This window comes from Ranitomeya variabilis, chromosome 7 (assembly GCF_051348905.1).
Source record: "Ranitomeya variabilis isolate aRanVar5 chromosome 7, aRanVar5.hap1, whole genome shotgun sequence".
In the NCBI taxonomy this organism is placed as follows: Eukaryota; Metazoa; Chordata; class Amphibia; order Anura; family Dendrobatidae; genus Ranitomeya; species Ranitomeya variabilis.
The window spans coordinates 248,292,218-248,317,277 of record NC_135238.1 but is presented as its reverse complement, the minus strand read 5'-3'; the positions used below and the strand labels follow the sequence as shown (position 1 = coordinate 248,317,277).

Sequence of the window (25,060 nt, the reverse complement as noted above, 5' to 3'; positions counted from 1 at the left end):
GCAGAGGGTACTTATTCTTAATCGTGATATCATTCAAGCCAATGTAGTCGATGCAAGGCCGAAGGGAGCCATCCTTCTTTTTCACAAAGAATAAAACGGGACCGGCTGGCGAGGAGGATTTCCTTATAAAACCCTTGGCAAGATTCTCTTTGATGTATTTGGACCTGGCAGACATCTCAGCAGGAGATAATGGATAAATTGGGCCTCGGGGCGGTGTGGTTCTGGGACGGAATTCGACTGAACAGTTATAGAGAAGATGAGGCGGAAGGGTCTCAGCCTCCTTCTTATCGAAAATGTCTGCGAAAGACCAATAGGCAGGAGGCAGGCCGATAGGACCAGAGGAAGATTGAGAAGCAATGACCGGACGGACAGATCTTAAGCACCTCTCTTGGCACGGATGTCCCCACCGAAGAGCCTCACCAGAACGCCAATCCAAGATGGGTTCGAGAGTCCGAAGCCAAGGAAGACCAAGCAGCAGCGGATGCGATAAGTTGGGCAGAACACAGAGAGCAATCTTCTGTTGATGCAGGGCCCTAACTTGCAGAGTTACCTCCTCAGTAACCATAGAGATGGACTCCTGCAGAGGTTTACCATCTACGGAAGCAATCAAACGAGGGCATTCTAGGGAGACCACAGGAATCTGATATTTCTTCACCTCCTTGAGCCGAATACAGTTACCTGCTGCGCCCGAATCCACATAAGCTAGTTCAGAACCACGTCTCTGTCCCTGGACAATCAAAACAAAAACAGTAAGAGGTGGAGAGGATTCATACACACCTAGGGAGATGCGTTTCCCAGCCTCTCAGGACACGAGCATAGGAAATGAGATGTATCTCCGCAGTATAAGCAGAGACCCTGTGCCAACCTCTCTCTCCTGCGTTGCACTGCCATCTTGACCCGATCTATCTGCATGGGTTCCGATGCATCACTGCCGAAAGAACCGAAAGACCGAGGGCTGAGAGGTCTCTGACCTGAAGAAGGACGAAACAGTCTCCTCTCTCTGGCAGCCTCTCGAAAGCGTTCTTGAAAGCGCAAATCAATGCGCGTGGAGAGTGAAATGAGCTCCTCGAAGGTGGTCGGAGTATCCCATCCAGCGAGCTCATCTTTAATCTTACCAGACAAACCACCCCAAAAGGTCCCTACCAGAGCCTCGTTGTTCCACCCTAGTTCTGAGGACAGGGTGCGAAAACGTATGGCATATTGCCCTACCGAGAGTGTACTCTGATGAAGGTTAAATAGGGCCTCAGTAGTGGAAGCGAGCCGTCCATGCTCATCAAAAACCCTCCTGAAAGTGTCCATAAAGGTGACTATACTGGACACAATGGGATCGTCTCGTTCCCAGGGAGGATTCACCCAGGATAGAGCCTCTTCCTCTAAATGAGATACAATAAACGCAACCTTAGCCCGGTCGGTAGGATACTGCTGGGGCAAAGTGTAGGCGACATGGGTTGAGTAAATCCCGACACAGCTTGGGATCGCCGCCATAACGAGGCGGTTTACCAAGACGAGGCGAGGGTGCAGAGGCGGAGTCTGAGAGCCGGGAGGATACTTGTGAGGAAGCCGACTGCAAGGAAAGCAGGCGGTCATCCACAGAGGCCATATATGACAGGATGTGAGCTTGGGTATCCCGCTTCTGAACTAGCACCTGCTGGAGACTGGCCAACTGGGTGGCATTCCCGGGATCTGCGGTCTGTAAAGCAGACAGCCGGGAATCCATTGTCTTCATAAAAGACATGATACGAGTCTGGTTTTCTAGCAAGAAAACCAACTCCTTCTGGGCCTGGCGGGGTCCATGGCCTGATTGTTCTGTTACGCTGAAAGCGACGAGTACAAAGAGTGGACCCACTGGACCGTCGAACCGACCCTCCCCCGAGCGAGTGCACCAGAATAGACCAACCCCTATACAGGGATCGTTTGGGAGCAAGCTCAGGGATCTCTAGAACCACGGATGCCAGGACCAGGGATCGGCTCAAGTAAAACCAAAAGGCGAAACGGAGTGGAAACTAAGAGGGCCGGAACGGAGCAGAGCAAAGGAGTCAGGGAGATGGGAAACTGAGGAGAAACTGGAGGAGGGATAATGGAGCTGTGGACATGGAAAAAAGAAGCTAATAACAGACTGAGGGAGCCGATGAGAAGATGACAACCGGAGTAAAGGAAGATGCAGACTGGGACCAAGGAATACAAGACAGGAGCAGGCTCTGAAAGAGAGGGAGGAAAAAACAAGGTTAAACGAACTAACAAGGCAAGCGAAGCAAGACAAAATAAGGAGGCCTAACTATGGCAAGAGAAACTTGACAATCAGGCGCCAGCACTACGGGAGAATGGCCTGAAATACCTGACACCCATCCTCTATTGGACAGGATACACTGCCGGTTCAGGTCACGCTGGAAGAGAAGACTGAGGAGAGCATGCGCGGTCAAGCGCCTAATGCGCCTGCGCAAACCACAGGAGCGTGCGACCGACAGCAAGGAAGGAGCGCGCCGGGACACCAGCGCAGAGTCTCAGCGGGGAGTGGCGACAGGAGACCGATGCAGGAAAAATGCAGCGTGGACAGAAGCAGACCCAGACCCGGCGGCAGCAAGCAGAGGACCCGGAAGAAGAGGAGAGGTAACACAGTGTCAGTCATTGGGGCGGTGGTGGTTCAGTCACCGTATCAGAGCAGCCACTGTAATCACCCCCGACAGCTGAGACCCAATGTAGAGCCAGTGTCAGTCATGGGGGCGGCAATGGTTCAGTCACCGTATACAGAGAGGCCGCTGTAACTGCCCCGTCCCTGACTGACAGCTGAGCCCCAATGTAGAGCTAGTGTCAGTCATGGGGGCAGCGGTGGTTCAGTCACCGTATACAGAGCAGCCATTGTAACCGCCCCTGGACCTGACCGCTGAGCCCCAATGTAGAGCTAGTGTCAGTCATAGGGGAGGCGGTGGTTCAGTCACCGTATAGAGAGCAGCCATTCAGCCATTATAACCGCCCCCGGACCTGACAGCTGAGCCCCAATGTAGAGCCAATGTCAGTCATGGGGGTGGCGGTGGTTCAGTCACCGTATACAGAGCGGCTGCTGTAACTGCCCCTGGCCCTGACTGGGAGCAGAGCCCCAATGTACAGCCAGTGTCAGTCATAGTGGCGGTGATGGTTCAGTTATCGTATACAGAGCAGCCGCTGTAACCACCCTGGCCCTGACTGACAGCTGAGCCCCAGTGAAGAGCCAGTGTCAGGCATAAGGGGGGCTGGTTGTGCAGGCGCAGGGGCTGGAGTGCAGGTGCTGGGAAGTGGGATAGAAATAAATCCTTTTCAGAAAAGAACAGGGGCCAACCAAACAACCAAGGTTGATGACATATTGGGGGCAGCAGTGGGATAATCAAAAACATCCTCCCTATGATTCATGACAGTAACACTAAGTACATGTAGTACACTCAAACTACAGGTGGAGGGTGGTACACTACATGTAGTACACTCATAGTACACTCTAGCCCCCAACCCTGACTGACAGCTGGATGCAATGTAGAGGGAGTGTCAGCCAGGGACGGGGGCCACGTGAACCAGAAGCATGGTACTGAAGTGCAGCCGCAGGGGCTAGAGTGCAGGGGCTAGAGTGCAGGGGCTAGAGTGCAGGCGCAAGGGCTGGAGTGCATACGCTGGAGTGCATGTGCAGGGGCTGGAGTGCAGAAGCTGGAGTGCACGGGCTGGAGTGCAGGCACAGGGGCAGGAGTGTAGGGGTTGGAGTGCAGGTGCAGGGGCAGAGTACAGGGGCTGCAGTGGAGGAGTAGGAGTGCAGGCGCAGGGGCCGGAGGGCAGGCACATGAGTGCAGGCGTAGGGGCCAGAGTGCAGGCGCAGGGGTCGGAGTGCAGGCGCAGGGGTCGGAGTGCAGGCGCAGGGGTCGGAGTGCAGGCGCAGGGGTCGGAGTGCAGGCGCAGGGGTCGGAGTGCAGGCGCAGGGGTCGGAGTGCAGGCGCAGGGGTCGGAGTGCAGGCGCAGGGGTCGGAGTGCAGGCGCAGGGGTCGGAGTGCAGGCGCAGGGGTCGGAGTGCAGGCGCAGGGGTCGGAGTGCAGGCGCAGGGGTCGGAGTGCAGGCGCAGGGGGTCGGAGTGCAGGCGCAGGGGGTCGGAGTGCAGGCGCAGGGGGTCGGAGTGCAGGCGCAGGGGGTCGGAGTGCAGGCGCAGGGGTCGGAGTGCAGGCGCAGGGGTCGGAGTGCAGGCGCAGGGGTCGGAGTGCAGGCGCATGCGCTGGTTCTCAGCAGCAATTCCTCTCCTGATGATGGTGAAGACATGGGACAGAATCTCTGTACCAGAACACAGCATTATACGGTCCTAGAGAAGGGAGAAAATCTGCTCCTCTAGCAGCTACGTGGGGATTAGATGCACTCGGGTGGAAAATGGCTGAAGCAGCCGCCGCCTGGGATTTGCATGTGGGATTTCTGCGGGGACAGCGAATCTGACGCTCCTCGGTTTATGAGGCTGATGGCAGAAACTTTCCTAATAGCCGCCCGGACCTCATTCTACTGCAGCCCCAGAGTCACAGCTTTCACCAGCTAATCCAGGGCATCAGCCGCTCGGCGGATTCATTCAAAGAGCCCACGGCTGCTCCGCACAATCACAGCTGCTCCGCACAATCGCGGCTGCTCCGCACAATCGCGGCTGCTCCGCACAATCGCGGCTGCTCCGCACAATCTCGGCTGCCCCGCACAATCCTCCTGGGGTCGGAGGACATTAATGACACGCTGCTACTCTCTAGTCACTGGTTTATCGGCAGCTGCAGGCGGCGAAGCCCCGGCCCTGCGCGGTGTAAATCGCGCTGCCTCCATCACATTCCGCTCACATCTTCTCCCATCACATGGCACTTTCATCAGGAAAACACCAGTAATTCTGCTCCTGGGCAGCGGCTTTCATGAAGTGCACGGGGGACATCAGGACCCGGGGGTCTCCCACCCCTCCGGGGACCAGCAGATGATCGCTGCACGCTGAATACTGGCACCCACCCCAAACTAAGCCCTCCACCTGTGCTACAGTGGGTAGAGAAAGTCTACACCCCCAGCTCATTGTCAAGGAGAAGAACCATTTCAGGACTTTTCCACCTTCAATGCCCCCTGTAATCTGTACAACTCCAGTGGGAAACATACAAATCATTTTGACAATGAAAATAAGGGCTCATACTCATTTGCGAGAAAATCGGATTGCACCCTGACCAATGTTATTCAATGGGTGACATCTCATCTGCGATTTTTTTCTCAGCTGAAATCGGACTGAGAATAACATCACAACATGCTGCGATTTGCTGCGTATCTCGGATGAGACTCGCCAATGCAAGTCAATGGGTGCGAGAAAAAATAAATAAATAAAAAAAAAAACAAAAAAAACAAATCGCACAGCATACGGACCATCCGTATGCCATCCATTTTCTACAGATACCTTACCATTCTGTGGCATAGAACACGGTAAGTGATTGTAGAAAATAGTAGCAGAGGAAAAAAACACATTACATACGGATGTCATACGGATGCTATGTGAGAAAAATTGCACTGTACTCGCAAGACACTCGCATGGCAAAAGTGTGCAAATCCTCTTCTAACATGGCTGAGGTTGTGCTCAGAATCAGCCAATCACATTTCACCCATGTCACATAGTAGTCAGAGCTCCTGATTAACCCCAGAGTGTCACTGCTCTCAGAGGGATTTCCTGATGTTTTCTGTCCTGTAAACTGCTGACAACACAGCAAAGGGTCTCATTGTGGAAAGTTGTCAGGAGAAGGTACAAGAACATTTCCCAGTTATCAGATCTACCATGGACATTGTGAAGGGGCTGAAATCTGACAACAGTGACATTACCGAGAACTGACCAATACTGGTTGTGTACTTCATGTGACCGCAATCTTCCGTACCTTTTTACAGATTTTTGATCATAATTCCAAAAGGTACATTTGCTGCAAAGCCAATCACCAAAAAAAATCGCCATCTCCACAGTGAGGCATGGTGGGAGCAGCATTATGATTTGGGTCTGTTAAGGTCAGCATGTACTTGGGCTTTAGTCAAAGGGGAGGGAATTATGAATTGTCCAAAATATCAACCTATGTTGCATCAAAACCTAAAGGTCTCTGGTAAAAAGCTAAAGAGGAATTTCACTTTTCAGCACGACGACAACTCTAAGTAAAAGGGGAGAAGCCAGCGCTGCTTATGGTCAGAAAGCAATACAAAAAGTGCACATGCACATATTAATTTCTAACTGTATATAAAAATGAGACATTTCGCAAACAATTGATCAATTCTTTGAGCCACCCCGCCACGCCAAGGCACTCTCATAATGGGCCTTTCTGGCTCCATGAGAGTGATTCAGAAACGCTTCAGGTACAGTTTGCAATTTATGTGGTCTTGCTTTTAATACATTTAGGAAGCCGTAATGGCACAGTGAATATAAAAAAATGTAGAGTAGGACTGCCCCATTATGAGAATGCCTTGGCGTGGCAGGATGGCTCAAAGAATTGATCAACTGTTTGCTAAACGTCTCATTTTGAAATACAGTTAGAAATCAATATGTGCATGTGCACTTCATGTATTGCGTTCTGACCAAAAGCAGCGCTGGCTTCTCCCCTTTTTTATTTTGACAACTCTAAGTGACCTTCAAATCAGCACAGGAACAGCCTCACCAGAAGAAGCTGAAAGTTTGGGAATAGCCCAGCCCGAGACCAGACCTACCGGTAAGTCCCAGTGGCAATCTATGGTGACCTGAAGAGGGCGCTGTACACAGGAGATGCCCCGTAATCTGTGGTGACCTGAAGAGGGCGCTGTACACAGGAGATGCCCGCAATCTGTGGTGACCTGAAGAGGGCGCTGTACACAGGAGATGCCTCGCAATCTGTGGTGACCTGAGGAGGGCGAAGTACACAGGAGATGTCCCCGCAATCTGTGGTGACCTGAGGAGGGCGCTGTACACAGGAGATGCCCCGCAATCTGTGGTGACCTGAGGAGGGCGCTGTACACAGGAGATGCCCCGCAATCTGTGGTGACCTGAGGAGGGCGCTGTACACAGGAGATGTCCCCGCAATCTGTGGTGACCTGAGGAGGGCGCTGTACACAGGAGATGCCCCGCAATCTGTGGTGACCTGAGGAGGGCGCTGTACACAGGAGATGCCCCACAATCTGTGGTGACCTGAGGAGGGCTCTGTACACAGGAGAGGCCTCCGCAATCTGTGGTGACGTGAAGAGGGCGCTGTACACAGGAGATGCCCCCGCAATCAGTGGTAACCTGAAGAGGGCGCTGTACACAGGAGATGTCCCCGCAATCTGTGGTGACCTGAGGAGGGCGCTGTACACAGATGCCCCGCAATCTGTGGTGACCAGAAGAGGGCGCTGTACACAGGAGATGCCCTCGCAATCTGTGGTGACCTGAAGAGGGCGCTGTTCACAGGAGATGCCCCTGCAATCTGTGGTGACCAGAAGAGGGCACTGTACACAGGAGATGTCCCCACAATCTGTGGTGACCTGAAGAGGGTGCTGTGATGGGGTGTACAGCAGAGCAGGAAGGGACAACAGGCCGAGTGATGATCCAACGAGATTTATTAAAGCAGGGAGCATACAACATCAAATATCCATAATGTCCTTCAAGTCCACGAGAAGTCCACAATAAGCCCAAGTAAAGAAACAGATCTGGAGGTGCTTTCCAGTAATCCCGCACCCGATAAACGAAACAATAGTCCTTCCACGAGTCCAACAGAACAGATTCGGGGGCACCTCCCGATAATCCTTGTGCCAGCTAACAAAGCAATAGTCCACATGACTCCAAGGGATCCCAAAACAATCTCACGAACGACGAGATATGTCCTCAGCTCAAGTCTCGCCCCGTTCGCTTCCGCAGTCACAGATGGACGTGGGGTCTTGCCTCAGCTAAGAATCCCCACTCCTTCTCCTTTAAGGATCAACTCACATCTGATCTCAAAAATAAGAATGCATTGTCTGAGCTCCTGGGATCCGCCCATGAAGGGGAGTAGGGGTCACACCTTCTATACAATGGTTGGGTCCACCAGAAGATTCTAGACTGGTCGGCTCCGCTTAGTCTATCTAGTATGTACATTTGACTAGGCACCTGCTGTGAGGAAGTATGGCTATTCTTCACTAGTGGTGTTGACAAAGCTTAATTACATCAAGTATTGGGGGAAGGATACATATTGTTACAGGTGAACTCCCAGCACAAGAAAATACATAAATTACAGCTAATAGAAACCAGAGAACAGTTACATACATCAAATGGCATATTATTCAAATACAGGACAGGGCAAAAGTACATATCATGACAGGTGCTGTACACAGGAGATGCCCCCGCAATCTGTGGTGACCTGAAGAGGATGCTGTACACAGGAGATGCCCCCACAATCTGTGGTGACCTGAAGAGGACGCTGTACACAGGAGATGTCTCCGCTATCTGTGGTGACCTGAAAAGGACGCAGTACACAGGAGATGTCCTCGCAATCTATGGTGACCTGAAGAGGGCGCTGTACACAGGAGATGCCCCTGCAATCTGTGGTGACCAGAAGAGGGCGCTGTACACAGGAGATGCACTCGCAATCTGTGGTGACCTGAAGAGGATGCTGTACACAGGAGATGCCCCGCAATCTGTGGTGACCAGAAAAGGGTGTACACAGGAGATGCCCCCGCAATCTGTGGTGACCTGAAGAGGGCGCTGTACACAAGAGGTGTCCCCGCAATCTGTGGTGACCTGAAGAGGGCGCTGTACACAGGAGATGCCCCGCAATCTGTGGTGACCTGAAGAGGGCGCTGTACACAGGAGATGCCCCCGCAATCTGTGGTGACCTGAAGAGGGCACCGTACACGGAAGATGCCCCGCAATCTGTGGTGACCTGAAGAGGGCGCTGTACACAGGAAATGCCCCCCGCAATCTGTTGCGACCTGAAGAGGGCGCTGTGCACAGGAAATGCCCCCGCAATCTGTGGTGACCTGAGGAGGGCGCTGTACACAGGAGATGCCCCCGCAATCTGTGGTGACCTGAGGAGGGCGCTGTACACAGGAGCTGTCCCCGCAATCTGTGGTGACCTGAGGAGGGCACTGTACACAGGAGATGTCCCCGCAATCTGTGGTGACCTGAAGAGGACACCGTACACAGGAGATGCCCCGCAATCTGTGGTGACCTGAAGAGGGCGCTGTACACAGGAGATGCCCTTGCAATCTGTGGTGACCAGAAGAGGGCGCTGTACACAGGAGATGCACTCGCAATCTGTGGTGACCTGAAGAGGACGCTGTACACAGGAGATGCCCCGCAATCTGTGGTGACCAGAAAAGGGTGTACACAGGAGATGCCCCCGCAATCTGTGGTGACCTGAAGAGGGCGCTGTACACAAGAGGTGTCCCCGCAATCTGTGGTGACCTGAAGAGGGCGCTGTACACAGGAGATGCCCCGCAATCTGTGGTGACCTGAAGAGGGCGCTGTACACAGGAGATGCCCCCGCAATCTGTGGTGACCTGAAGAGGGCACCGTACACGGAAGATGCCCCGCAATCTGTGGTGACCTGAAGAGGGCGCTGTACACAGGAAATGCCCCCCGCAATCTGTTGCGACCTGAAGAGGGCGCTGTGCACAGGAAATGCCCCCGCAATCTGTGGTGACCTGAGGAGGGCGCTGTACACAGGAGATGCCCCCGCAATCTGTGGTGACCTGAGGAGGGCGCTGTACACAGGAGCTGTCCCCGCAATCTGTGGTGACCTGAGGAGGGCGCTGTACACAGGAGATGTCCCCGCAATCTGTGGTGACCTGAAGAGGACGCAGTACACAGGAGATGCCCCCGTAATCTGTGGTGACCTGAGGAGGGCGCTGTACACAGGAGATGTCCCCGCAATCTGTGGTGACCTGAGGAGGGCGCTGTACACAGGAGATGCCCCCGCAATCTGTGGTGACCTGAGGAGGGCGCTGTACACAGGAGCTGTCCCCGCAATCTGTGGTGACCTGAAGAGGACGCAGTACACAGGAGATGCCCCCGTAATCTGTGGTGACCTGAGGAGGGCGCTGTACACAGGAGATGTCCCCGCAATCTGTGGTGACCTGAGGAGGGCGCTGTACACAGGAGCTGTCCCCGCAATCTGTGGTGACCTGAAGAGGACGCAGTACACAGGAGATGCCCCCGTAATCTGTGGTGACCTGAGGAGGGCGCTGTACACAGGAGATGCCTCACAATCTGTGGTGACCTGAGGAGGGCACTGTACACAGGAGATGTCCCCGCAATCTGTGGTGACCTGAGGAGGGCGCTGTACACAGGAGATGTCCCCGCTATCTGTGGTGACCTGAAGAGGACGCTGTACACAGGAGATGTCCCCACAATCTGTGGTGACCTGAAGAGGGCGCTGTACACAGGAGCTGTCCCCGCAATCTGTGGTGACCTGAAGAGGGCGCTGTACACAGGAGACGCCCCCGCAATCTGTGGTGACCTGAAGAGGACGCTGTACACAGGAGATGTCCCCGCAATCTGTGGTGACCTGAAGAGGGAGCTGTACACAGAAGATGTCACCACCCTGTACTACAAGTACTGTACCACCCTCTACCTGTACTATGCAAGTGTACTACACCATTGTGCTACATGTACAGTACCGCTCTCTACTTGTACTATGCGAGTGTACTACTCCACTGTACTACATGTACGGTACCGCTCTCTACTTGTACTATGCGAGTGTACTACACCACCCTGTACTACATGTACTGTACCGCCCTCTACCTGTACTATGCGAATGTACTACATGTACTGTACCACCCTCTACTTGTACTATGCGAGTGTACTACACCACCCTGTACTACATGTACTGTACCGCCCTCTACCTGTACTATGCGAGCGTACTACACCACCCTGTACTACATGTACTGTACCGCCCTCTACCTGTACTATGCGAGCGTACTACACCACCCTGTACTACATGTACTGTACCGTCCTCTACCTGTACTATGCGAGCGTACTACACCACCCTGTACAACATGTACTGTACCGCCCTCTACCTGTACTATGCGAATGTACTACATGTACTGTACCACCCTCTACTTGTACTATGCGAGTGTACTACACCACCCTGTACTACATGTACTGTACCGCCCTCTACCTGTACTATGCGAGCGTACTACACCACCCTGTACTTCATGTACTGTACCGCCCTCTACCTGTACTATGCGAATGTACTACATGTACTGTACCACCCTCTACTTGTACTATGCGAGTGTACTACACCACCCTGTACTACATGTACTGTACCGCCCTCTACCTGTACTATGCGAGCGTACTACACCACCCTGTACTACATGTACTGTACCGCCCTCTACCTGTACTATGCGAGCGTACTACACCACCCTGTACTACATGTACTGTACCGCCCTCTACCTGTACTATGCGAGCGTACTACACCACCCTGTACTACATGTACTGTACCGCCCTCTACCTGTACTATGCGAGCGTACTACACCACCCTGTACTACATGTACTGTACCGCCCTCTACCTGTACTATGCGAGCGTACTACACCACCCTGTACTACATGTACTGTACCGCCCTCTACCTGTACTATGCGAGCGTACTACACCACCCTGTACTACATGTACTGTACCGCCCTCTACCTGTACTATGCGAGCGTACTACACCACCCTGTACTACATGTACTGTACCGCCCTCTACCTGTACTATGCAAGCGTACTACACCACCCTGTACTACATGTACTGTACCGTCCTCTACCTGCACTACATGTGTGCAATTGTACTTAATATATAGAACTGCTCTCCTGCAGAAGGCATAGTGACAGAAGTGTGGAAACAGGAGAATGAAAGAAGGCACTGTAGTGACCGGGCAGTGGCCGAAGTTCAGTAAATTATGCGTGCACAGAATCTGTTCCCCCTGTGGATCGGTCGAAGCCATCAATTACTCATCAATCGGCATGCAGAAGGCGACAAGACCTACCGTCACTTTTCTCCATCACTTCCTTCTGACAGGTGTCCTGGACATTGACAGTGCAGTTCACAATGAACTCTGGGGAGGAGCAGTCATCTTTCTGGAACTCTTCACACTGGTAACACTGGATCTGCAGAGCAAAGCCTGGAAGAGAAGACATTTGGAGCACCATGACCGGATAGCAGCATCGTCTCCTCCAAGTAACTTGCACCAGACTGAAAACTTCTCCAAACAATCAACTGCATTGAAGATAAATTTAGGGAAGGTGTCAGAAAACCACCCGATCATTGATCAATCCTTCTACTTCCAGAGTTAGGGTACCGTCACACAGTGCCATTTTGATCGCTACGACGGCACGATCCGTGACGTCGCAGCGTCGTATGATTATCGCTCCAGCGTCGTAGACTGCGGTCACACGTTGCAATCACGGCGCTGGAGCGATGCCGAAGTCCCCGGGTAACCAGGGTAAACATCGGGTTACTAAGCGCAGGGCCGCGCTTAGTAACCCGATGTTTACCCTGGTTACCAGCGTAAACGTAAAAAAAACCAAACAGTACATACTCACATTCCGGTGTCTGTCCCCCGGCGTCTCAGCTTCTCTGCACTGTGTAAGCACAGCGGCCGGAAAGCACAGCGGTGACGTCAGACGTCACCGCTGTGCTCGCTTTCTGGCTGGCCGGCGCTCACAGTGCAGAGAAGCTGAGACGCCGGGGGACAGACACCGGAATGTGAGTATGTACTGTTTGTTTTTTTTTTACGTTTACGCTGGTAACCAGGGTAAACATCGGGTTACTAAGCGCGGCCCTGCACTTAGTAACTCGATGTTTACCCTGGTTACAAGCGAACACATCGCTGGATCGCTGTCACACACAACGATCCAGCGATGTCAGCGGGTGATCAAGCGACGAAAGAAAGTTCCATACGATCTGCTACGACGTACGATTCTCAGCAGGATCCCTGATCGCTGCTGCGTGTCAGACACTGCGATATCGTAACGATATCGCTAGAACGTCACGAATCGTACCGTCGTAGCAATCAAAATGGCACTGTGTGACGGTACCCTTAGACTACAAGCACCACCATGATACTTCACTCATTCCAACAACTGTGACCTGAGACACTACCCCGATGCCATGAGTAATTAGGGAACCTGGATCAGAGGAAAGAGATTTAATCTAGCCCTACGTTATTTGGACGACCCGGCATGTCCACACAGAGATACTTCTCATTGCAAGTAATTCTTAGTTGCTCCAAAGGAAGCGCTGTAGGAAATAGGGACATGTCGGCTTCTCACACAGGTTAAAGCACAGTAGGCGCGGCCTAGCCCTAAGGAACCCCTTTATCAGCATATTATTAGGGTCCTACTTACAAGAAAATTCCTCGCGTACGGTCCATATATCATGTATACACGTCATAGACTGCTCAAGTATAATGAATACACTCTTGTACAGTCCATACATAATATACTGTCCAAACAACGCATTTACTCCTGTACTGTTCATATATAGTGTATACCTACACCATGCACACAGCGTGACGGACCGGACGTCTATAAGTGCCATATGCAGCGGCGGATACACGCCCTCCTTCTCTCTTCAAGGATCTGAGACGCTCCAGGTGCGCGTTCCATCCCGGGTTGCCTAGGCTCATATACCTCATTGTCCTATGCTTCCAGTTTTGTTAAGGATATTCCTGATGAAGGTCTTGTGATTTGACCGAAAACGTTTAAATAATCTTTGAACTGGATGCACAAATAAATGGGATGTTCACTTTTTTCATCTGAAAGAAACCATTTGAGTGCCAAGTGATTTATTACTAATGGCCTAAGTATTGGCACCCTTGAAATTGTTGCAAAAAAAAATGTCTATGTCCACCATAAAGAGAAGACTTCAAGAGAGCAAATACAGAGGGGTCACCAGAAGGTGAAAACCAATAATCAGCTGGGAAATAGGAAGGTCGGGGATGACAACGGGGGAGAGAGGACCACAACGATGACAGAGGAGAGAGGAAGAGAGGGGACGACGACAGCCTCCCACAATGCAGACTGCCTCCCACAATGCAGACTGCCTCCCACAATGCAGACTGCCTCCCACAATGCAGACTGCCTCCCACAATGCAGACTGCCTCCCACAATGCAGACTGCCTCCCACAATGCAGACTGCCTCCCACAATGCAGACTGCCTCCCACAATGCAGACTGCCTCCCACAATGCAGACTGCCTCCCACAATGCAGACTGCCTCCCACAATGCAGACTGCCTCCCACAATGCAGACTGCCTCCCAACGCGCGGACCACGCTGGAGTCACACACCTGTCCACACAAGATGCTGACGCCGGCAGGAGAGTCCGGCTATCGGCACCATGATGGGCGGTGTATTCTCAGTCTGCAGTTACACACCAGAACAAACCACAATGGCGCCCATCCCCGACACCGGATGATAGAGGTCAAGTCCTCACTGGCTGAATGTACAGACGTACACAGCACATATATCCTGTATACATACACTGCACAATACCACCTCTGTGTGTGTATATAATATATATATATATATATATATATATATATATATATATATATATATATTGACAGAGGTGGTACTGTGCAGTGTATGTATACAGGATATAGAGGTGTGTGTGTGTGCGCATATTATATATATATATATATATATATATATATATATATATATATATATATATATTACACACACATATATGTAACGAAACAGCACATAATAAATGCTTTTCGGGTGCACAAGCCTTCATTGCAATCCATCCACAATGCAAGGCTCAAGGCTTGAGAAAGGCTCATTCAGAAACGAAACGTCGCCTGCCATGTGGGTCTGAATTAAAACACAGATTTTGACTTGAAGGAAAGGAGTGCTGATATATATATATATATATATACACACACACAGAGATAGGGATGAGATAAAGACCCTGCTCAATGCACTGTGCAGAATTCTAATGTGACTGGATGGAACCAAGCTCTTCTATAAAACAGTCAGAAATCCAGTTTGTCCCACACAGCTATACTCATTACAAGGTATATAAACACAAAATACACTGAAGAATGTCTTCACTTACAATCAGCAGCTGGAATATTCAGGGTCTCAACGCCTCAACCTTTGGATCTAAAACAAAGGACCCTGATTTTATACAAAGACTGAAAAATATAGACATTCAGATCCTCCTGGAAACATGGACAAGAGCCGAAAACGAATCCCTGGTGCCTATTGGATACAAGGAATTCTCGGTCCATGCCCAGAAAAATAAAAACATCAAACAGGGCCGGGGCTCAGGAGGAATATTGATCTGGTATAAAGAGGAGCTTCACCAGCACATCAAACCGGTGAAGAAAGGAGGCAGCCACATATGGATCAGAATCAGCAGCTCCATCCTCACCTGCCAGTCTGATGTCCACCTCTGTGCCACCTATATACCACCGCCAGAGTCCCCCTACTTCAATCCAGACTGCTTCGAGATCTTACAAAGAGAAGCCGCCCATTATCAGGCCCTAGGAAGTTCTCATCTTTGGAGACCTCAGTGCAAGAACAGGGAGAGAGAGAGACTTCCTGACCACGGATGGAAACATCTACATACTTGGAGCAGAGAGTGACGACCAAGACCCTGTACACACTGAGAGAAACAGCTATGACAGTACAGTCAACAAAAGTGGCAGAAAGCTCCTGAATGTATGTAGAAGTTTAGGACTTCATATCCTTAATGGACGAAGCAAGGGTGACTCCTTAGGAAGGTATACACTAAACTCCCATGTAGGGAGGAGTGTAGTAGACTACGCCATTACAGATCTGAACCTGGCAGATGTCAGCGCCCTCATAGTCACCCCACAAACGCACCTGTCAGACCACAGCCAACTTCTTCTGTACATGAAATCTACAGAGAAACCATCCACTCAGAAGCCACAGCAGAGCGGCCTCTTCACCCGGCCTCCATCCTATAAATGGTCCAAAATGTCGGCACTAAAGTATAAAGAAGCTTCCAGCAGACCTGAAATACAGCGGATGCTGCACCACTTCTACAACCTCGAGTACAAGCCAAACCCAGAGGGAGTGAGCCAAGCCGCAAAGGACCTCAACAATATATTCTACGCAATGGCCAGACTGTCCGACCTTAAAAAAGTCGACTACAAGAGACCAAAAGAAACACAGGTCAATGGCTGGTTTGACAAAGAATGTAAAGCTGTACGGAAGACCCTGAGAACAGCCTCCAACAAGAAACACAGAGACCCCAACCACCTGGGTCTGAGGGAAGCCTATGACTCCATACAAAGGCAGTACAAAACCCTCCTCAGGAGGAAGAAGCAGAGTTACATCTCTACCAAGCTTAACCAATGCCAAGACGCCCTCCAAGACAACTCCTTCTGGGAACTATGGAACCACATGGGCACCAAAGACAAGAAAAACAACACCCATATCCAAAATGGCAACCTCTGGTTCCAATACTTCAGAGACCTCTATAAAGACATTCCAAAGGAAGAGCTAAGCCAAGAACAGGAAAACATAATGGCGAAACTAGAAGCAATGGAGGAAAAAATCAAAAACTTCCAAAACCCGGTGGATACACCTATAACACTACAGGAAGTAGCCGAGAGACTCTCCTCCATAAGATGTAGAAAAGCTGGTGGCCTGGATGGAATTCTACCAGAAATGCTGAAGTACAGCCCACCAGAAATACAGGCTGCAATGGTTAAACTCTTCAATATTGTGCTGAGTGCTGGCTACTTCCCTCGTACCTGGAACCAAGGCCTCATCACACCCATCCACAAGAGTGGGGACAGGTATGACCCAGCCAACTACAGAGGCATATGTGTCAGCAGCAACCTAGGAAAACTGTTCAACAGTATCCTGAACAAGAGGATCCTCACCTTCCTCACCGAGCACAACGTCCTCAGCAAGAGCCAAGCAGGGTTCATGCCGAACCACCGACCACATCTACACTCTGCACAGCCTCATTCAGAGACACATCTACAATACAAAGAATGGGAAGATATACGCCTGCTTTGTGGACTTTAAAAAGGCCTTTGATTCAGTGTGGCACCCGGGCTTATTCCTGAAACTGCTGGAGAGCGGAATAGGAGGAAAGACCTATGATGTCATCAAAAGCTCCTACACCGAGAACCGCTGCAGCGTGAGTGTGAACGGCAGAAGAACAGCTTATTTCCAGCAGAGCCATGGGGTCAGACAAGGCTGCAGCCTAAGTCCAACACTCTTCAACATTTACATCAACGAGCTGGCTACCGCCCTGGAATCCTCCTCAGCACCAGGTCTCACCCTCCACGACACGCAGGTGAAATTCCTGCTGTATGCAGATGACCTGCTGCTGTCACCAACTGAGAAAGGCCTCCAGGACAACCTGAAAATCCTAGAGAAATTCAGCTCCACCTGGGCTCTACCGGTCAACCTAAAGAAAACCAACACCATGGTGTTCCAGAGGAGAAAGAGAAAATCAGACCAGCACCCATCATTTGTCCTCAACAACTGCGACCTCACAGGAACGGACAAATATACCTACCTGGGCCTAGAGATTCACCGGTCAGGGAACTTCAAACAAGCCATAGAGACCCTGAAAGACAAGGCCTGCAAAACCTTCTATGCCATCCAAAGGAAACTCTACCATCTGAAGCCACCAGTGAGGGTCTGGCTAAAAATTTTCGACTCCATCATCGCCCCAATCCTCCTGTATGGCAGCGAAGTCTGGGGTCCTCACACCTACCCAGACTGGTCAAGGTGGGATTCCAGTCCAACAGAAATATTCCACCTGGAATTCTGCAAGCACCTTCTCCAGGTCCATCGGAGCACCTCCAACAGTGCTTGTCGGGCCGAGCTGGGCAGATTCCCTCTACACCTAACAGTTCTAAAGACGGCGCTGTCATTCCGGGCTCACCTGCATAGGAGCAATCCATGCTCCCATCACCATAAAGCCCTGATACATGTAGGTGAAACAGAAAAACCAGAACCCTCGGAACAGCCAAGCCAAACCCAACCGGACCAGAACACCAATCATAACAACCTGACAAAAGCCGGAATCAGGAAGATGGTAGACGAAGGCCAGGTGAGGTATGTCAGTGACTGGAAGAATGATATCAACAACTCACAGAAACTGATCATGTACCGGAGCCTACAGAGAGACTACAGACTGGCCCCATATCTGGAGAAACTCCCGGACCCCAGAGATCGCAAGATCCTGAGCCGATATAGACTCAGTGCCCACAGTCTGGCCATCGAATGTGGCCGACACAGGCAGAACTACAAGCCCAGGGAGGAAAGACTGTGCCAACACTGTCATCAGGAGCCCACAGAGGATGAAACCCACTTCCTGCTACACTGCTTCAAATACTCAGCAGTGAGGGACACTCACTTCAGGAGACTCTCACATCTCTTCCCGGACTTCATCACCATGAAGGAGGAAGAGAAAACATATATCCTGCTGGGAGAAGAAGAGAGAGCAGTGGAGATAGCAGCGCGGTATGTGAGCGAATGTCATAGACTGCGAGAAAGACAGCCATGATGCCATGGACTATAGCCCCCACAATTGATCTGCCCCCATCCACCTCCCCCTATGCCATGGACTATAGCCCCCACCCTGGATCTGCCCCCATCCACCTCCCCTATGCCATGGACTATAGCCCCCATCCACCTTCCCTACAGCTCCTACCCAACATCCCCACAGTCCCTATTCCTATTGCCTTTATACACTTGCTTTGGCAAAACTGATGTGTGTTTGGTCCTGCCAATAAAGCTTCTTTGAATCTTGAATCTATATCTATCTATCTATATATAAATATACACACACATATACACACACATATACACACACATATACACACACACACATACATATATACACATACACAGTTCAGACCAAAAGTTTGGACACACCTTCTCATTTAAAGATTTTTCTGTATTTTCATGACTATGAGAATTGTACATTCACACTGAAGGCATCAAAACTATGAACTAACACATGTGGAATTATATACTTAACAAAAAAGTGTGAAACAACTGAAATTATGTCTTATATTCTAGGTTCTTCACAGTAGCCACCTTTTGCTTTGATGACTGCTTTGCACACTCTTGGCATTCTCTTGATGAGCTTCTAGAGTTATTCACCGGGAATGGACTTCCAACAATCTTGAAGGAGTTCCCAGAGATGCTTAGCACTTGTTGGCCCTTTTGCTTTCACTCTGCGGTCCAGCTCACCCCAAACCATCTCAATTGGGTTCAGGTCTGGTGACTGTGGAGGCCAGGTCATCTGGTGTAGCACCCATCACTCTCCTTCTTGGTCAAGTGGCCCTTACACAGCCTGGAGGTGTGTTTGGGGTCATTGTCCTGTTGAAAAATAAATGATGGTCCAACTAAACGCAAACCGGATGGAATAGCATGCTGCTGCAAGATGCTGTGGTAGCCATGCTGGTTCAGTATGCCTTCAATTTTGAATAAATCCCCAACAGTGTCACCAGCAAAGCACCCCCACACCACCACACCTCCTCCTCCATGCTTCACGGTAGGGACCAGGCATGTAGAGTCCATCCATTCACCTTTTCTGCATCGCACAAAGACACGGTGGTTGGAACCAAAGATCTCAAATTTGGACTCATCAGACCAAAGCACAAATTTCCACTGTTCTAATGTCCATTCCTTGTGTTCTTTAGCCCAAACAAGTCTCTTCTGCTTGTTGCCTGTCCTTAGCAGTGGTTTCCTAGCAGCTATTTTACCATGAAGGCCTGCTGCACAAAGTCTCCTCTTGTACAGTTGTTGTAGAGATGTGCTGCTGCTAGAACTCTGTGGCATTGACCTGGTCTCTAATCTGAGCTGCTGTTAACCTGCGATTTCTGAGGCTGGTGACTCGGATAAACTTATCCTCAGAAGCAGAGGTGACTCTTGGTCTTCCTTTCCTGGGGCGGTCCTCATGTGAGCCAGTTTCTTTGTAGCGCTTGAGGGTTTTTGCCACTGCACTTGGGGACACTTTCAAAGTTTGCCCAAATTTTCAGACTGACTGACCTTCATTTCTTAAAGTAATGATGGCCACTCGTTTTCCTTTACTTAGAATTTGTATTATGGCAAGAAAAAAGCAGCTAACAGTCTATTCAGTGGGACTATCAGCTGTGTATCCACCAGACTTCTGCACAACACAACGGATGGTCCCAACCCCATTTATAAGGCAAGAAATCCCACTTACTAAACCTGACAGGGCACACCTGTGAAGTGAAAACCATTCCCGGTGACTACCTCTTGGAGCTCATCAAGAGAATGCCAAGTGTGTGCAAAGCAGTCATCAAAGCAAAAGGTGGCTACTGTGAAGAACCTAGAATATAAGACATAACTTCAGTTGTTTCACACTCTTATTAAGTATACAATTCCACATTCATAGTTTTGATGCCTTCAGTGTGAATGTACAATTTTCAGTCATGAAAATAGAGAAAAGTCTTTAAATGTGAAGGTGTGTCCAAATTTATAGTCTGTACTGTACGTGTGTGTAAAATATATATATATACACACACACACTGCACAGTACCACCTCTATATCGTGTATAGACACACCGCACAGTACCACCTCTATAATATATATATATATATATATATATATATATATATATATATATATATATATATATATATATATATATATATATATATATATATATATATATATATATATATATACACACACACACACACACACACGTATACATATACATACACACACACATACACACACACATACATACATATCTACTATATAATAGTCTAAGGAGTACTTCCGTCTGTCTGTCTTTCTGTCACGGATATTCATTGGTCGCGGCCTCTGTCTGTCATGGAAATCCAAGTCGCTGATCGGTCGTGGCAAAACAGCCACGATCAATCAGCGACACGCACAGTCCGGAAGAAAATGGCCGCTCCTTCCTCCCCGCAGTCAGTGCCCGCTCCGTACTCCCCTCTGGTCAGCGCTCACACAGGGTTAATGGCAGCGTTCACAGCGGTGTAACGCATTCGGTTAACGCTGCTATTAACCCTGTGTGACCAATTTTTTACTATTCCTGCTGCCTATGCAGCATGAATAGTAAAAAGATCTAATGTTAAAAATAAAAAAAAATAAAAAATAGTTACATACTCACCCTCCGTTGAGAATGTAAGTATTTTTTATTTTGATTCTTTTTTTTTTTTTAAACAGGGATATGGTGCATATTACGTGACTGGGCAATATACTACGTGGCTCTGTGCTATATACTACGTGGCTGGGCAATATACTACGTGGCTGAGCAATAGCATATTCTAGAATACCCGATGCATTAGAATCGGGCCACCATCTAGTATAATATTATATATATATATATATATATATATATATATATATATATATACATACATACATACATACACACACACACACACACACACACACATTTTACACATACACACTATGTTCCAAATTATTATGTAAATGACATTTTTATCGGATTTTCCTAAATGGTCGGTGCAAATGACAGTCAGTCTAATACAAGTCATCACCCGTTAGATCGAATTTTATTGAAGAAACCTCCCAATGATAACAGTATAATCTCCACAATGAATAAAACCCCACAATGCACTGTTCCAAATTATTAGGCCCAGTAGAATTTCTAAACATTTGATATAAAGAACTGAAAATGCTCATTTATGGAATTTGCAGCATTAGGAGGTCACATTCACTGAACAAAAAAGCTATTTTCCTCCAGAACCTCCTAACAGGCCAAGTTATATGGTAACATAGGAGCCTTCTTTGATGTCACCTTCACAATTCCTGCATCCATTGAGTTTCTGCTTGTATTTCTTTGCATGAAGTCAGAATAGCCTCCCAGAGCTGCTGTTTGGATGTGAACGGCCTCCCACCCTCCTAGATCTTTTGCTTGATGATCCTCCAAAAGGTTCTCTGTAGTGTTGAGGTCAGGGGAAGATGGTGGCCACGCCATGAGTTTATCCCCTTTTACGCCCATAGCAGCCAATGACTCAGAGGGATTCTTTGCAGCATGAGATGGCGCATTGTCAGCATGAAGATGAGTTTGCTCCTGAAGGCACGTTTCTGCTTTTTATACCATGGAAGAAAGTTGTCAGTCAGAAACTCTATATACTTTGCAGAGGTCATTTTCACACCTTCAGGAACCTTAAAGGGCCCTACCAGCTGTTTCCCCATGATTCCGGCCTAAAACATGACTCCTCTGCCTCCTTGCTGACGTTGCAGCCTTGTTGGGACATGGTGGCCATCCACCAACCATCCACTACTCCATCCATCTGGACCATCCAGGGTTGATCAACACTTATCAGTAAACAAGACTGTTTGGAATATTGCCTTGCGCTGGCGTGTACTCCGGAGGACAGAGAATGAACTTTAATCCAATATTGCGGCCAGCATGCAGCCAGCGGGTAAGGAAAGGGTGCATCAAACACCTGAAAACCCCGCTCATATGACCCAAAACTGGTCCCGCCAAATTCAGGTGACAGGTTCCCTTTAAGGTTCGAGGGACTCCAGAGGCACCAGCAGCTTCAAATATCTGTTTGCTGCTTTGTAATGGCTTTTTAGCAGCTGCTCTCTTAATCCGATGAACTTGCCTGGCAGAAATCTTCCTTATTATGCCTTTATCAGCACAAACACATTTGTGCTCAGATACAGCCACAAATCTCTTAACAGTACGATGATCACGCTTAAGTTTTCGGGAAATTTCTCATGTTTTCATCCCTTTACCAAGGCATTGCACTATTTGATGCTTTTCAGCAGCAGAGAGATACTTTTTCTTTCCCAGGCTACTTGAAAACTGTGACATGTGTTGTGAATTCCGCTCTTGGGCTCCCTCCGGTGGTTGTAAGTAGCACTTTTGGGAATTCTGCTCTTGGGCTCCCTCCTGTGGTTTTGAGTGGTATAGCTGCTTCTTGGATTTAGCACCAGCAGCTGCTTCCACTGATCGTCTTTCTGGCTCGGCTATTTTAGTCTGGCCTTATCCCTCAATCAATGCCAGTTGTCAATTGTTCCTGCTTGGAGCCACTGCTCTTTAGGATTTCCCTGACACTCTGTCCAGTTCAGCAAAGATAAGTCCTTGCTTGTCCTTTTGCAGTCCACTTGTTGTGGACTTTATTGTTCAGCACATTCTATGTTTTGCTCATTTGTCCAGCTTATCAGTATGGATCTATTCAGCTAAGCTGGAAGCTCTGGGCTGCAGATTTTGCCCTCCACACCTTTAGTCAGGTGTGGAGATTTTTGCATATCTCTGCGGTGGACTTTTTCTAGTTTTTATTACTGACCGCACAGTGTTCTGTCCTGTACTAATTCTTTCTAGCTAGAAGTGGCATCCTTTGCTAAATCTTGTTTCATACTACGCATGTCATTTCCTTCTCCTCTCAGTCAATATTTGTGGGGGGCTGTCCTATCCTTTGGGGATCTTCTCTGAGGCAAGATAGCTTTCCTGTTTCTACCTTTAGGGGTAGCTAGTTCTCCGGCTGTGACGAGGTGTCCAGGGAGTGACAGGAACATCCCACGGCTACTGCTAGTGTTGTGTTAAGATCAGGAACTGCGGTCTGTATAGTTACCACCTGCTCAGAGCTAGTCGCATGTCGCTCCTAAATTACCAGTCCATAACAGTACAACTGGCCAAAAAGGAGTTGAATGCATCTCAAAAGAAGGAAAAGAAAAAGAGTTCTGAGCCATTTTTTTTTTCTTTAGTCGGTTTTGTCTTTTTCCTTCCTCTTAATCTCTGGGTGGATTTGGGCGCAGACATGGATGTTCAGGGTTTGTTTTCTCGTGTGGATCAGCTTGCTACAAGAGTTCAGAGTATCCAAGATTATGTTGTTCAGACTCCAGCCTTAGAGCCTAGAATTCCTACTCCAGATTTGTTTTACGGGGATAGATCTAAGTTTTTGAACTTTAAAAATAACTGCAAATTGTTGTTTTTTGCTCTGAAACCCCGTTTCTCTGGTGACCCCACTCAGCAAGTTAAAATAGTTATTTCTCTGCTGTGTGGTGACCCTCAGGACTGGGCATTCTCCCTTGAGTCAGGGGATCCGGCATTGCTTAATGTAGATGCATTTTTTCAATCGCTCGGATTATTGTATGACGAACCTAACTCTGGATCATGCGGAAAAAACCTTGTTGGCCCTGTGCCAGGGTCAGGAAGCGGCAGAATTATACTGCCAGAAATTTAGAAAATGGTCTGTGCTCACTAAATGGAATGAGGACGCTCTGGCAGCAATTTTCAGAAAGGGTCTTTCTGAAGCCCTTAAAGATGTTATGGTGGGGTTCCCCACGCCTGTTGGTCTGAGCGAATCTATGTCTCTAGCCATTCAGATTGATCGGCGCCTGCGCGAGCGCAAAGTGGTGCACCATATGGCAGCATCCTCTGAACAGAGTCCTGAGCCTATGCAATGTGATAGGATTCTGACCAGAGCGGAACAGAGGGGGCTGTGTTTTTACTGTGGTGATTCAGCTCATACTATCTCTGATTGACCTAAGCGTATTAAGAGGGTCGCTAGATCTGTTACCATTAGTACTGTACAGCCTAAGTTTCTCCTGTCTGTGACCCTGATTTGCTCATTGTCATCTTTCTCTGTCATGGCATTTGTGGATTCAGGCGCTGCCCTGAACTTAATGGACTTAGAATTCGCCAGGCGCTGTGGTTTTTCTTTGCAGCCTTTGCAGAGCCCTATTCCTTTGAGGGGTATTGATGCTACACCGTTGGCCAAGAATAAACCTCAGTATTGGACTCAGCTGACTATGTGCATGGCTCCAGCACATCAGGAAGATTGTCGTTTTCTGGTGTTGCATAATTTACATGATGTTGTTGTACTGGGTTTTCCATGGTTACAAGTACACAATCCAGTGTTGGATTGGAAATCGATGTCTGTGACTAGTTGGGGTTGTCAAGGGGTACATAGTGACGTTCCTTTAATGTCAATTTCCTCTTCCCCCTCTTCTGATGTTCCTGAATTTTTGTCAGATTTCCAGGATGTATTCGATGAGCCCAAGTCCAGTTCCCTTCCTCCACATAGGGACTGTGATTGTGCTATTGACTTGATTCCAGGGCTCTAAGTTCCCTAAAGGCTGACTTTTCAACCTGTCTGTGCCAGAACATACCGCTATGCGGAGCTATGTTAAAGAG

At 49.2% G+C, this 25,060-nt stretch overlaps 2 protein-coding genes across 2 annotated transcripts in view; one reads left to right on the top strand and one right to left on the bottom strand.

The window, feature by feature from the left end:
* GPR39 (G protein-coupled receptor 39) overlaps positions 1 to 25,060 on the top strand; it is a 264,976-nt gene that overhangs the window by 186,966 nt on the left and 52,950 nt on the right. The gene's annotated exons all lie outside the window — the stretch shown is intronic.
* LYPD1 (LY6/PLAUR domain containing 1) overlaps positions 1 to 25,060 on the bottom strand; it is an 84,175-nt gene that overhangs the window by 18,608 nt on the left and 40,507 nt on the right. Inside the window, exon 2 of the mRNA XM_077273434.1 lies at positions 11,927 to 12,061. Coding sequence (XP_077129549.1) covers positions 11,927 to 12,061 — 135 coding nt within the window. The remainder of the gene's footprint in view (positions 1 to 11,926; positions 12,062 to 25,060) is intronic.